Here is a 16,002-nt window from a genome sequence, read left to right as displayed (position 1 = left end):
GGCATGACTGATATACGTTAACATTGGGTTCTTTGGAGACAAAAATAAAATTAAACTTCAAATTACTCATAAACTCTGAACTTCAAATCAATATTTACTTGAACTCAAGGAAATGTTAGTACTTAAGAGAAAGAATCAACTTCACTCCATTTTTGATGTCTAAAATGAAAGTAACCTATCTCAATTAGTCCTTAAGGGTTCCCTCAAAAATTAATGCAAAAAAAGGACAATTTGCCCATCTTTGACATCTATCTGAAGATGAGATGAACCACCCAAGATAAGAGGTCTTTGCCTCTTTCTAATGATGACTTAGGGAAGTTACACAACTAATTTAACAAACACCTAATTTTTAGATGAATTCCACTGTAGATTCACAGCTTTTAGGGCTGAAGTTAAATAGGATGAGTCTCACTCCGAAAAACTGCTCATAATATAATCAACCTCTTTCCCCAAACTGACTCTCCACCTCCACATAAAAAGTAAGCTGCACGAAAAAGTGATTAAAATCTATGTGATAGAGGCTGCCAGTAGAGAGATAGGAGAGGAGGAAGCTCACTTTCCTCAGATCATTAGCAAAATGCCTTCTCCTTTTCTCTTTTCTTTTCTCTTCTTCTTCTCTTTTCTCTACTTTTCTTCAACATCTAATTTCCTTTCATTTTGACCTCTCTTGACATCTAATTCCCATGACATATCCTTTTTGCAAGTCTCTAAGGACTTCAGCCTTTCCATAGCCACAAAAAGCAAACATTCAAAAATAAGCATAGATAGCTCACATGGAAAATTATAAAGAGCAGATGCTAATCCTAAATCTGCTGGATACAATGCTTTCTAGCAACATAACATGAAAATGATTTTAAACTTCAGTAAGAAACAATATTTGACTAACATTGTATAAGTACCTATGAGTTAAATCTAAAAAATGAATTAAGTGATTAATTTTAAGACATACTATATCACTTTATGAGACCACAATCATTACCAGTAATGGTAAAAGAGAGATTAAGAACTATAGCATTCTACAAAAACAGTAGTAAAAGTCTGATCTTGCAATGTTTGCTCACACAAATGGCTCTATTGGTTTCAACAGTTTTATATTCCCAAGAAATACATACATTCGTAGGGACCCAGTTGAGGATAAGACTTTTACAAGCAAATAATTATCTAAAAAATTCCACTGAAGTGAATGGGTCAGCTCATGTAAGGAAAGTTAGTCTTATACAGAAAGCGCTCAAAGAACTGGGATGAAACAGTAGAGAACCACTGATAAGGTCAGACTTATCAAAGTTGATAAATTTATGAAAGTGATTAAATCTAGTCCATCCCTATAATTTCTATGATCTTAAAATTTGCTCCATTGCATTATATTGTTGAAATGGGCTAACTGCAAATATAGTACACTAGGCATCTCCCATGGTTTTTAATGGGTTTTTTGAGGGGAGAAAAAAAACCACCCAGCTTAGAAGAAACACTATTAAAATTATGAATAACTTTAAAAAGCAGTTAATTTCTTCCTCATATTTGTTCACCTGTTCCCAAGGCGCTCTCTCTGCAAGACATTGAATCAGAACAAGGATTTGACCCCTTTCCAGCCTAGCATGAGGTTATTGATTCTCCTGCGGTTGTGACCCTTCTGATACTTGCGATCAGACATTCTGAACCCAATGGACCTTCTTGATAATATGTCTCCTCAAAAGAGACATAGTTATGGGAAAAAACTATATTTTGTTCAGCCTGTCAAAGATACTGCAAGAGTGCCTAGTTGAGGAAATTCAGTGTCTCGAAAAAATGGCCATTTTGGAAGGTTAAAGCCTTCTGTAAGAGACAAGAAGTTATGCTCCAATGAAATGTAGCATTTAAACACATGATTAAAAATAATTTCATACACACAAATAACTTTAAATACATTTACAGTTCCACCATGATGCTCTGCTGGATTATAGATTACATTATTAATGCAAATCTCAGGTTTTGATCTCACCCATTTGAGACATGATTCTGAATATATTTCTGAACTCCCTTTAACAATAAAATGAGGGATATACAGGCCAGTTTCTGAATTCCCCTAATATCCCTTCCCATTGAGGAAGCAGACCAAACTGTACCCTGCAGTTGAACTTCTCTGTTCGCAAATCTGTTTAGAAACGTTCTGAACTACTAAATGACATATCCAGAATTCTACCATGCTCATTTTCTTTACAGGGATAATTTTTAGAGTTCTTAATTCATCCCCTGTCTTGTAACACTTACTTAAAGTCAAATTTGTGAGAGCTCAGACACTAGTGGATGTGATCATAGACTACTAACCTAATCCTACATCTGTGACAGTTGGTAGGAGTTTTGTCATTGAGTTAAATGAAGACAGGACTGCATTTGTGTATCTCAAGAAGTACTAAACTTCTTGGGAAGTATATTATCAAGGAAGAAAGAGATATTTGTCTACTGATAATATAAACTACTTCAACTACTTTGAAGCAGAGATATTAAAGGTTACTAAAAAAGTATTTGTTTCAATGCTAGTAATTTATCATGGGCATGAAAAAAACAAAATAAAGGTAGATAGGTGGGCAGATAGATACAGAGAAAGAAAGAACAGAGTTGTCTTATGAAATAAAATTCTTCAGAGGGCAAAAATAGTAAAATTTCTGCTCTAATACTTTTTCGGCATATAGTTTCATGGCTAACGATGAGATGACAGTGTGCATGCAAGCTCCACTTGCCATTAATACATTAATATCTCTTTATGACAAGTTTTGCTTTCTGTTTCAGAAGCACAGGCGCACAAAGTACTGTCATCTTATGCTAGCAATGGAAGACTATATGTACAAAGATACATTTCATAAGCTCTTATGTTGCTCTGGTCTTCCAACTTCCATCATTTCTGGTTATATTTTGGCATTTAAACAAGAAAAAGATGTGTGATACAATTCAAGCTACATAGAAAACTCACCTGATCCTGCCCCTCGGGCGTTCAGATTGCTCTGACATAAAACTTGTGCTGCTGAGGCGTGAGGCACTGCTGGTTCGGGAAATGGCTGACACATCACTGACATCACTATCTGATGATTTGGCAGAGACGTTATCACAACTTCGGTACTGATCTGTTTGTATATTATACTAAAGATCAAGAAAAGAAAGGGTGAGGAGTCTCATCATAATATAATGTATATATTGAGAGAACAAATGACCTAAATATGACAATTCTCTCTAACTGCTTTTAGATCCAACAAAATTTCATGAAATTCAGAGAAACACTTACATTAATGTCTTTATGTCTACTGAAGAAATGAAAAATGGTATTTATGGAATAAATCAGATACCTGAAATAAACTACAGTATTTAAATTTAAATAGGCTGCTGGTTCACCACATTGTAATTATAATAATGATATATTTATGCAGCGGATGGACACCTTCTCAAGCACGTGCTTACTATCTACTTGACCATACACTCTTTTTCCTATTTTTTTTTCAAATGTTACAAATATACTATGAAATACCGTACAGAGTCAGTTTGGAACATGAAAAATGCATATGGGTCTGGATGACATGTAACGCTACATGAGGCTGACATTTACCTGACAAATACCTAAGTTCTATCAGAAAAGAAAAAGAGTACGCTTTCTGCTTCCAGATATCTCTTCGTATTGTGATACTACAGAACTAGCCTGGCAGAAAGCTAAATCAACAAAAATAGTATTTGTTTTCAGGGAGATCAATTCCCTGATCTAGCTGGGTTTATATGAGAACTATCAGAAGACCAGCAGCAGGAATAGGTGGCCGGGTGGACATCACTACCTTTTAACAGCAGAAGCTTTAACTGGTTAAAACTGATTGTGACACTACGCCCTCCATCACATAGTATGCACATAGTTGTATTACTTACATTAGCAGTAAGAATATTTATAAAAAGGGACTTCCGCCCTAATAATGTCACACTTACTTACCTAAATCTTCAATCATACAGACAAGGATCAAATCATAGTCAGGTTCCCAAAAATAAGATTCACTGTCATCAGAGAGAAAGGGACCTATCGCTGAAAAGTGACTTAAATAATGGTATACTGTTCCAGTGTGTATTTAGGTGAAAATTACTAACAAGTGCTAACATTAGTCAGTTTTTGACATGACAACTTTACGGAGTCCATTTTCCAGATCTGTGCTCTGTGAAACTGTAAGTCATAAAATTTTATTTATGAATTATACACAAAGGTGTGACAGTTTATGAATAGCCCCAGCGGAACTTAGCTAGCACTGGGTTGCAGGCCGAGTCAGTGAGCAAATGTCATGATTTAACTTTAAAAACCTGGCAAACAAGAGTTGAAGTTTGTGCAGTTGAATGTATCAGAGCTCCTGTCCTCAAGACATGTTTATCTTCCCTTGCCCCAGTGCCTTTCAGCAGCTCCCTCTCAGGTCTCCACAACATACTTGGGAACCTCTTGTTAAACCCCCAAAAGTAAGATAAAGGAGTTAACTGGAGTAAGGAAGGGGAGGAAATAAAGAGGACACTAAGGAGTGATTTTATATAGGGGATTCCTTATGAAAAATCAGAAAGTTTATACAAAGCTCCTGCACAGCCAAGATTCAGAACACAAGCCAACTTATGAATAAAATCCTATGGGTTTGACCTGAGGAGTGTGCCCTGCAGAAAGTCTTAGCAACACCGCGTGAGGGGTTTGCATTGGCTGACTGAATAAAAACCGTTGAGAGAAAAAGCTCTGGCTCACTAAAGGCAGATTTTCAACCTCAGATACTAAGTGAAACTCAGCAGCACGATTCCAGAATACCACATCTTGGAGCTCAAATAACATGCCTCAAAGGCTTTGACATGGAAACATATGCAGCAGAAATCTGATTTAATAAAGTACACAGGATTCAGGAACGCCAATATTTAAAAATAATTTCAGCTCAAGTAAGGATTTATTTGAAGATTTTCTTTCCAAGTGACTTTGTGTGACTTATCTGAATATAAATTACCAATGGGGTTAAAGTGAAACTATGCTGATAGGTTTATTCTGACCATCTTTTGGAAACGGCTCACAGGGTCTTTTAACTATTTTCACTGCTTGTCCTCTTCCAAACTGCAAAATGCATCTCTCCAAAACTAAAATACAGAACACACCAATTCTTATCAGCACTATTTCATAAAAATGAAACATTTTCACCTGTGTAGATTTCATATTTTATGAAAGCATACACTTCTAAAGTGTATACTTTAAAATATTCCAAATACAAGTAAAAGTTATAAAAATTTCTTACTTTTATGGCTAAACGTACATGTTCAGAGGCTTGAAAATCAAATGGTTACTCTTTTCCAGTTTACATTAAACAGTTCCACTCCTGAGCCAGCTTTGCAATTTTATACAAAATTCTCATAGAATTCCTAAAGGAATTCTTAAAACTTTCCTAAAATGAGATATCTAAAAATATGAAAAGCATCTAAACATATGGAAAGTTCTGGTTTTCCATTACTTTAAACAGAACTTGATCAATCTGCAAAGGAAATCTTGACCCTATTAAAATAAACAGGAAATTTTCTGTTGATTTCAGTGGAATAGGCATGTCACCCTTCATATTTATTTAAACTACATCTAGAAATGATTTCTCTACAGTAAATTTTTAAAAATACTTAAAATATAAAAATGAAATGTCTCTGAAATTCATATTTTTTTATACATGGTAATGGTTAAAGTGTTCCAGAAATGTCTCCATGCCTTATTTGCATTTGCTGGAGACAATCCGACTCCCCCCCTCCATCATGATGATGTCTATTTACTTTTCTTCCTCACCAGAAAGTTTACATTCTCTTTGTGGCCATAATGAGTCTGTATATAGCTGTTATGTGACAAGGTATCGTCTATGCAAGTTGAAACTTTGCCCCCTGTTCAGTAGAGGACTGGTCCCTTTGTCTGAAAGCGCATACCGTGAATCTGGAATGTTAACAGAAGATTCACCTGCTCCTCCGGCAGGAATGATGTGCTAGTTGAGAAGACTGACACAATCTGAGCTCTCCACTCCATTATGGAGCAACCGTAACCAGATGCACTTCCTTCCTTCCTCACGCCCTAAACGTTTCTTCTTCTTAATGTGGAGGCACGTACAAGCTGCTGGCCTTTCTCCCATGCCAAATCTGAATTTGGCCTTTTGTTCAACACTCAATTTAATATTCAAATACAGCAATAACACAATTTGAACATAGTGGACTATATGGGGGTGTGGGAGGACCCTCTGGTTCACTCTTCCTGTGCCTGCTCCATTGTTCATGGGCCACCTACACGGGCTGGGAAGTATGGGGAAGAGAGATAAAAAACAGCATCAGGCATGCTTGTCCAGCCTATTGGTTAAGACACTTGCCTGCAGGAAAGAAGAGCTAGGTCCCAGCTTCTGTGTCAGTGACTGTTTAGGAACTCAGGCTCACAGAATGACAGTTTAATATTAAATATGCAACCATTTGTTGCAACAAGGTCTTGAGCCCAGCTATCCTCTCTCTTAATTGAGCGCCTGTTCACTAGGCTGTGTAGTTGCCTTCCTCCCTAGTCCAACATAGTCCATACAAAATGGGATTGCTTTAAATATCAGACTGGCTTAATAGACAGTCTTTCAGCTGTTGGTAGAGAAAGTATTTTACAGTGAGTTGGGAGAGGAAGAAAGAACTAAATACAGGTCTTCTGCTTCTTGCCTTGCTATTCCAACCACAGAGTTACTGTATAAAACATGGAGCTTCCCTTCCTACCGAGATTTGCATGAAACGGTGAGCTTTTACTACCCCTTTGTACCCTATCCCAGGACAGTGATTCCTGAGACAGAGAGACCCTTTCCCTTCAGAGAAATAGCGATTAACATAGAAAGTGGTGATGCTGACAAATAATGCTGAGTGCTGCAGCAGTTACATTTTAATTCTTGCTACTACTATGATTTTTGCCCTTTATTGTCATAGCAGGTGCTTCTACTGAATTCCTCGAAGCACACAACTTTTATGACCTACCTGCCTCTTTTCAGTACAATTTGATAATCAAGTAATACCCTTCGCTAATAGCCTCCTCCCTAGCTCCTCACCCCAAGAGACTTCGAGGAAGATGGCTAGAAAGAAAAAAAAAAAACAAACTTTTTTGTATCTTTCTCCCTTTCTGTCTTACAGATTCTCCCATGGAAGAGTACAGACTACTTGAGAATTCTGAAGTCAGCTGAGATAGCCAGTTTGTACTGTTTCTAGTGAACTTTTCTTGGCAGAAAATTCATAAAAATAATTTGCACTACTGCCAGTCAAATATCTTTTCAAATTACTTTGCAAGATTATTTTATTTTCCTTACTGAAATTTCAAATAACATGAATGGTCTGGGGGGAAAAAAACAGATGAACAAAATGAAAGCGATTTTGAAGTTTACTTTTTTTCCCTCAAATAGAGACAGAAGTGAACAGTACTCTCCCTCACATCAGTGCTCATTAAATGAAGACTATTTTACTGTTGCAATACACCTGAACAGATCACTCAGAACAAAAATGTTATAGGCTAAAAGAGATCCACTTATTGGATATGTGCATTACAGTAATGTCTGAAGGTTTGCAATTGGGATCAAAAGTAATATGACATAGTCTCACTCATCTGGAATCCTACTGCTCTTCAGGATAACATCATATAATACATATACATCATATAAATACAAATATATTCGTAACAGTTTTCCCTATCTTGTTACACTTAAATATAACACAAAAATAATTTTGAAGCTTCAAGATTAAGTGAATTTTCAGAGCAATCGCTTCTCTCTCAACTCTGTATCTACAGCAGTTAAAGCTTATGTAGCATTTCCATCTCAAAACGTACTATTTATCACGAGGAGAGCTGCTAAAGTTTGCAGCAGCTTTTTACATTAATAGTAGCTAGCTTAAAAAGCCCAAACTGTCTGCATTGACTATCTGCTTCTGTATTACAGACATTTTTTCAATACAACTGTCTCTAATATAAACACTTAAAATACAGTTCTTCCATTCACTTTACCACCTATGGAGCCTCTTACTCTTCCTCTACGTCAGCAGAAGGAGAAAAAAGGGCTATGATGAACTCCAGATGTGTTAATGTCAATGGAAAGAGCACCGCTGCAAACCAAAAGACTGTGTACATCATAGATACTGTCACAATTCTTCAATGACTTCAATGACTAACAAAGTTAGCAATTTACTGATTATAAGGCACATTTTAGAACTCTTTTAATAAACTATTATAATTATATATTAATAAGCATTTACACTTCTGCATTTCTCTCCCCACCCCATGGAGGATACAATAGTCCAGAGCTTTGAAAACTGAAGGAGTGTCCCCTCCTTCAACTACAGAAAAAGCCTCAGGAGACTAACCTCTGCAAGTAAGTGATTATGTGATTAAAATGAGGAAAAATAAATCTAGATCAGAAACGTTAAGGGCTAGATTACCAGAAGGACTTAAGCAAGACTTGCGATCATACCTATCTTTTGAGGCACCCTACTCCAAAAAGGAATTTGTCAAAACATGCTGAACCATCCATGAAGCACCTTGGGTTTTACAACTTTTTCATGACTCTAGCACAGGGTTCCTCTGAAGGCTGCACGGATTTGTGGCCCTGCAGTCAGCATCCCGGTGCTTCCAGGCCCCCATTTGTGACCCCTGCCAGCATTAGGGTCTGCGTCTTAGGAGAAGCTCGCATGATGGCCCAAAGAACTGTAAGTACTAGTGCTTCTAGGTAACTCCTCCCAGGACTTTACCCAGTTCAAATACTGTGAACGTCACTCAACTTTCAGAGATCTAACGGCCAACAGTAAAAATAGGCAAATCAAACCATAGAAAAGCTGTAAGCAAAGCCCAGGAATCAAATGAATGGCTCTTGTGGAATTTTGTGAAACTGTATTAGTATGGGAGAGACTGTAATATCTATATGCTACTTATTAACTATTTTCTCTTGAAGATGGAGGAAAGGGGATGAAAAGAAAATATCTAGGATATTTCCTAGAGAATCCCTTTCTATATATATACAGCTGCAGGTATTGTGTTTGTGTTCATGGCATCTGTAATAAAAGCCTACTGAATGTTGAGTTACAATCCTAACTAAGATATTCTTTCATTTATATCTGTACAAATCCAGAATTATGCTACCGAAGCGTTTTGATTCTCCCAGATACAGAAGCAGCACAAACATATGAAGGGATACTATCCAATACAGCCTTACCAATATACAAGAAAGGAGAAGAGAAAGTTATTTAAAGTTCTTTAAATACTTTCACTAAATCCACACCGTACTTTTTTAATTTGGCTTTTTAGAATTGTACTGTATCATATAAATTATGGAGCTCTTCCACGGGAACTGAAGGAAGTAAGGATGTGAGGATCTCAAAACACTTAGAGCAGAAGAGCCATCAAGACCTATACAAATGTTCTAGAGTAGACAGTTACCTATTCCTGGTATGCTCATTGAGAAACAAGTGAGAGCTATTTAAAAATGTTTACACATTAATCTGCATGGTGTATGTCTGAAAAACATGCATACAGGAAATCCATGTCAGCCGATTGATATGAGAAGCACAAAGGAGTATTTTCTTCATGTATAGCACAGTGCAGTTTCTCAAATACACACAACCACTTCTTTTCTGAAGCACTAGGCAAACATTGCTACTTGACAAAGGAAGTGTCTCTGTTAAAGAGTGACAACCTATGCTTGCACCTATGACGAACAATTTCTTAATAGTTACTATTTCTTTTTCACTATTCTACAACCTCTATTAGACCACTATATTTTTTGTCTTTTTCAGTTAAAATAAGTCTTGCTCCTGCAACATTTAAAGATTTTTCACAGATTTTGGGACCAGGCATTAGGTGTAGTCTTACATCCTTAGAAGTCAGACTCATTAGCTTTATTGCATCACCTGATATGACTTAACAGATTTTCCTCAGAACTGCCTAATCTGAATCTGTCTGGACTATTTTCTTAATGCTCTCAGCATTTTCTGAAGGCAAAGAAAGACAGTAGCTCTAAGAAGAAGATTGCTTGGTTTAACAATATAGTCATAGTGATACGAGGCAAACAATTGCATCACTGAATATTGTACAGTGTTAGAATGTGCTAATATAATTTGTTCTTATCACTTTAAAAGCTATTATAGATAAGTATAAACTAGATATATCTATTTATATAGATATAAAATTTATTATAGAACAGATTATCCTATCCAGGTAAAAATTAATGCAAAACCCAAGAAATCTACTTGGGGAAAGGACCATACTATTAACATGTACAAAATACCCGAAAAGTTAGGATTTAAAATCCAGTACAAGTAATTCATTTTCCTTACTACTATTTTATCACGGAAAGCAGCACACATCTGTCAGAACACCAGGTACCCAGAACATGTTTTTCTCACCACAATAGACAGAAAATTTGCTTCTTTAAAGTTGTGGTCATACATTTTTTAAAATTTCTGAATCAATAATACTTGAACAGAGTGCTTTCCATCTAGTACTCATGATGCTGAGATTTCAAGTTGGATTTCATTTTCACATATACTTAGAACCTAAAGAGAGTACTAGAAAACTCTAGACACTAGAAGATAGGGAAACTGGTAGCATTGCAAATTGATGTTATCCAGCAACCACTTTACCATATATCAGATTCACAATACCCTCGTTTGAAAAATTCACTGGGGAGCAGAAATCCTGCTAAGGATAAACATTAAAGAGAGTCAAGATTAACAAAAATGTTTCATAAGGGAAAATAAAGCTTATAAACTTTTGAATCAATGTGTAAATACAACTAACGCAAATAAGAAATCTGGCCTTTAACTATGAACTGAAGTTGATTATCGTTCATCCTGGCCAAAGTCCTCATATCACCCATTGCCTTTCTCACTGGCAAACTTTATCAAGCTCATTCTTACTGTGTTTTTAAAATGCTAAGTGGTTGGGAGTGCCACACTGTATAAAGTCACCCTCTTGTCCTGAGTTGACGGAGTGGACCTCATATAAAGGCTACAGGAAAACCCATTCAAATGAGCTATTTTAATTACACAAATTCTGGCTTCTTATAGATGATCTCTTTGGAAATTTCCATCCTTTTTTTTTTTTTTTTTTTAAATAGCACAGATACCTGGCAGTTTGGCAACTGAGGGCCTAAAGCATTGTTTCCACTATTACCGTTTCCTGTAAGAACTGTTTTATTTAACTTCTATGCTCACAGTGAGATGGTTTCAAAAAAGAAACATCCTTATTAAAGTTACCTCCACACTTAACCTTAACAAGATCTTGACCAAGTTTTTCAAGCTTGTTAGATGTTAGCAGTTAGATGTCTAATTGCTTATTTATCCATTCCTAAGTGGCTCTCTGATTTTTCAAACTGTTGAGCATATTTTGACATGCATTACTTTAACTTGTTCCTCCAGGAACATGCATCAATTCTGTGAAACACAGGGAAGTGGTACTGAAGGGGTAGGGACAGAAAGTCAGATGGTGAGACTGTAATGAGTGGCAGGAGCATTCTGGCGTTCTCAGCTGCTAGGAGCTGGACGATGTGTGATGTTTTCTGTAAGGTGATGATTCCCCAAATGTAAAGTTCATCTCTTTTAAAATGTAGAAATAAAAATGTAAGGGTTGTGTTCTTATGTATATGAAGGAAGTCTTGCAAATATGGCCTGTAAGGCATCAAAGGCAAAAATAATCAAAGCTGTAATTTTCTCTCAACTACTACTATTACGAGACCTTATTTTTAACGCATACTGTTCTTAAATGTGTCTTTCTGTTTTTTACAATACACTTTTACATTCATACTGCCATCCCGTGGTTCCTTGCTGTAAACACATGACTATCCTGCAATGCTCAATGGCAGTGAAAGAACAGAATGGTGGGAATGCTGCCAGCGGACTAGAATTATGGCTGGTTTATCTTCGCCCTTTAACAGTGCTGTAGCTCCAAGAAGGAAACAAAATATAACTAAACGTTTTCCCTCTTGAGTTCTGCAAGTGAGCCCCCGAGTTGGGCCTCAGTTACCCCCAGTTTTGCTAAAGGCAAAAGGTCTTTGGCAGCTGCACAGAAGATACAGCTCTAGCCCCTCACAGCTTGACTTGTAAATGGCAATGCAGATCCATGAGAAATTTTCAGCAGTTTGCTCAGAAGCCTGTACAGTTTTAAAGTTACACGGCTCTGCAATACCATTTCCGCATTTTATAGAACCAACCTATTTGCTCTTTATATAACTTCATTAATGCAATTTCATATATACTTAATTATGAGAGAAAACTTTTATATTTTCACTAGAAAAGGATATCAAAACTCAGAGTAATTAATACGTATTTCCAGAAAGGGAAGTATTTTATCTGTGACAATATTAGGATGCAAAAATACTATATGAATATGAGAACAGATCCATGAGATCAGATCTAACTCTGTCTAGGTCCCTGCCTAGACTGATGCCTGTTACATCAGGCAACAGTGAAGGCCTAGAGAAGAATAAAAGAATAGGGCCAACATACAACAATACTTCTATGGTCCACTTGTCCAGCCTCCAGCAATTTGCAGGCCATGGAGTTCTTAGGCTAGACGTGACAAGACTTTGTTTAACAGCTGTTGATGGATTTTTCTTCCCTCAGATAGCTTTGAAGTGTTCTGCATTTTGCAGATTCATTTTAAGTGTACTTCAGATGGGGCTAAAAAGGATTTTGAAAAGCTGCTACTCAAAGATACTGCTGTCAGGCTTTATAACATGGTGTTCCTGAGGGTTATGCAATATTTAAAATAATCATGTTAATTCCTTCAGTTTTCAAAACAACATATCATTTTCATACTACTAACTTTACCTTGGTATATTGCTCACGCTCATGTTCTTGACTAGAACCAGACCCTGATGTCTGATTATAACGGTGCACTTTCATTTTCATCTGTCTCGTGCGCTCCTCCACTACTAAGCTTGCTGCAAAAACACATAATGAAAATCAATTAAAAGTAGTGAAAAACTTTTGAAAAACAAATGGTTTAGCAACAATTTAAACTTATTTCCATCTCAACAAAACAAAGAAATGTACAAAACATGTAGAACAAGCAGGGTGTAAACATAGAACGAAGGAACATTAATGTCAAGAAATCAACCACTTCCATTGCCAAGAGTCTTTACCTGAAAATGGGCAGACATCCCAATTTTCTATACATAATCAAGCTGGTGCAACAGATATGAAAAGAGCAAAAGAATTTAGGTGATAGGCTGAATTATAAACCTGTTAAGCCCTCTGGATGCAGAGGACATAAATCCATGGTCACCTAACCATGCATTTGCTTAACTATAGAAAACATTGCAGTAGCATTCTAAGGGTTAATACATTAAACATGTACGGACATTTTCTTTTGAAATAATTAACTCCTACTGCTATCTTAAAACATGGCTGCTTACCAAAGCTAAAAATTGTTTTAAAGAGGACTAATTTTTCCATTTTCCATTTTTTAACTAGATAATAAACAATGCAATAAATAGAAGACAGTTTCTAATAATTTTGTTTAAAAAAGGTCCTTTAAAAACACTTCTTTGCTCTCTAACATTCACTCCTATTTCAAAGAAATTGTATATTCCTATATTTTCCGTTTCCCTACAATAACGTTTGCTTAAAAAAATCTCATCTTAAACCTTCAAGAAGCTGTGGTGCTATAAAAAGCATCTTCTTTACTTTGAACAAATTATGACAATTATTACGACAAATAATACTGGCTGTGCTTGCCACAGGAAGATAACCTTAGATTAAAGGAAAGATGCGTCTGAAAGTCCCTGTATATATGTGAAAGCATTTCCTCATTTATTCCTTTACTTTTGTTCAATATTTGTTGGGTACTTTTATGAAAAGCTTTCTTAAAATAAGTTAACCTTTGTGGTAGTAGATAATTCTCAGAGAGAACTATACATTCTGCTACTCTTAAACTTGGTAGCACTATAAAGTAAAGCAATTTCAATGAATCAAAACTTTGAAAACTGGTACTCTAACATTTCTAGAACTTGACCCAAATATTCATCAGCTAGTAACTATTCTAAATTACGGGAACACTCACTATGTTCATCGGTTTTCACATGTTACAACATTCTAAAAGAATAACTTCTTTCAGTTGGATTTTTTTTTTTGTGTGTGTGGTTACAAATTCAAAGTTGATATATATGTGGGAAACCTTTGCAAAATGTTTTTGTGCTTTTGGGTCAACCATGGATTTATATGACTTTCTCCAAAATGATTAATTTTAAAAGTCAAGAGTTTTGTAAACAGCCACTCCTCAGATCAGCAACAGGAGAAAGACGCGAATTTAAAAAATGCTGGAAACACTTTTCAATCACAAAACATAGAAAGTTTCAAATACCAGAAAAATAAATACTTTATCATGGTGTTTATAGGTCTGCACTGGGAATTAAGAGGTACCAAAGTTATCATATATGGGTTTTATGCTGTTAAAGTTAACTGTGGGATTCTTTATGCATTTACTTTTTGTTTGTACTTTGCAACTACAAAGATACACAAAGAAAGCAGTACACATAGGGTTGGACATTTTAAACTGTGTGATGTTGCCCAAATCATGATTGTGCACACACATACCTCCTGTAATGTATTCGTAGAAATCACAGAATGTCTGTGCACTGGTTAGGTATGAAAAAATATATGAAGACATTACTTTGAAAAATATGTTGTTTTCATGTCCTGCTTATTTATTTCTTATTTAAGATAGGAAAATTAAATATAGTAAATTACATGAAAGTTATGCTACAGGTACAAATTTAAGGCAAGAAACAAAGATATAGTAATCTTTAATCTCCCACACTCCAGAGGGTATTCTGCACATGCAGAATGTCATACTGGGCCCAGCGAGTATTCCAGATGACTAATTATTTTGGTAAATGTGTACCTTAATTGCAATGAGTCCAGTTCCACCATCAGATATGCAGGCACAGCTCCAATTACTTCAATGGAAGTTGCATGGAGGTATCTGAAGGCAAAATTGAGCACTTTAGGTGAAATTTTTAAAGATGGCCTCTTATTTTATGGACAGATATGAAAGGATTAAGATATGTCGATTAGTGACTGAAGTCAAAAATTTAAGTATCTTAATCCTATCATACATGCATGGAATAGACTGAGGATGTAAGATAAGAGGGAATATTGAGACCCCTTTAAAAATTTGGCCCTATATGTGTACTGTGCACAGATTACAGTTACTCCAAAAAATAACCTTTTCATTGTGTGACTTTTAGGTGTTATACCCTATAAACTGTACATTATACTAAATAATTTGTATGAAGGAATGCTATTCTATTACCTATAATACTTGAAAAAGAATATTCTATTATGTAATAGAAGACATTATTTCAGTGATGATGCAAAAAAACTATTGCAGCCAAGGCTGGGTAAATATTCAAGCTTAACTCACTAATCCCCGATTTTGTTGTGTTTTAATCCTTAACCTGAACCCCACACTTATGTCCTGTTTCACATTATTAGATGCCGTTATATAAAGTAACATGAGAACAACTAACGAGGACTGTGAAGAAAATCTAAATTCCCTAATGGGGAAATTTGGTTTTATGCGTGGAATAAAACATATTCAAGTCACCAGTTAGCTCTTAATGTATTGCTAAGCAAGTAATTGTCTGACATGTAATTCTGTTCTAGAAAATACAACTGTGTTCTTTTTTACTTTGTTTACCATGCACATCTAAGCATCTGCTGTATCCTAACTGAATTTTGCAACAGAAAGTTTAGTCAGCTTGAAAAGCAGCCTGATCGACTTTTTACATGTTAATCACAAGAAGCAGAAAGAATCTAGGACAGGAGCAAAAGCACATTACCAGAAGCTGTAACAACCATAGGCAGCATCACCATGCAATCACATTGCTTTTTTGGAACACAGTCAGTCACCACAAGTAATGCAACTTTGACATAAACAGTACTTCAAGAACTTAAACTGCCTTTGAGAAAAACATGGGTCTGCCTTCTTCTAGGATATATGTATTTCCAGAGTGCTCT

The 16,002-nt window shown here is 35.9% G+C and overlaps 1 protein-coding gene across 40 annotated transcripts in view; it reads right to left on the bottom strand.

The window, feature by feature from the left end:
- Positions 1-16,002, bottom strand: part of RIMS1 (regulating synaptic membrane exocytosis 1) — a 361,088-nt gene that overhangs the window by 76,055 nt on the left and 269,031 nt on the right. For 33 of the 40 annotated variants that reach the window (XM_068937510.1, XM_068937511.1, XM_068937547.1 and 30 more), the window contains 2 exons: positions 12,811-12,923; positions 2,948-3,114 (listed from right to left, as the gene is read on the bottom strand). The exons of the other annotated variants lie outside the window; for them this stretch is intronic. In XM_068937510.1, coding sequence (XP_068793611.1) covers positions 2,948-3,114; positions 12,811-12,923 — 280 coding nt within the window. The remainder of the gene's footprint in view (positions 1-2,947; positions 3,115-12,810; positions 12,924-16,002) is intronic. 40 annotated transcript variants of the gene reach the window in all.

Source organism: Struthio camelus, chromosome 3 (assembly GCF_040807025.1).
Source record: "Struthio camelus isolate bStrCam1 chromosome 3, bStrCam1.hap1, whole genome shotgun sequence".
Lineage (NCBI taxonomy): Eukaryota > Metazoa > Chordata > Aves > Struthioniformes > Struthionidae > Struthio > Struthio camelus.
The sequence above is the reverse complement of the archived record's forward strand: the minus strand, read 5'-3'. Positions and strand labels throughout refer to the sequence as shown.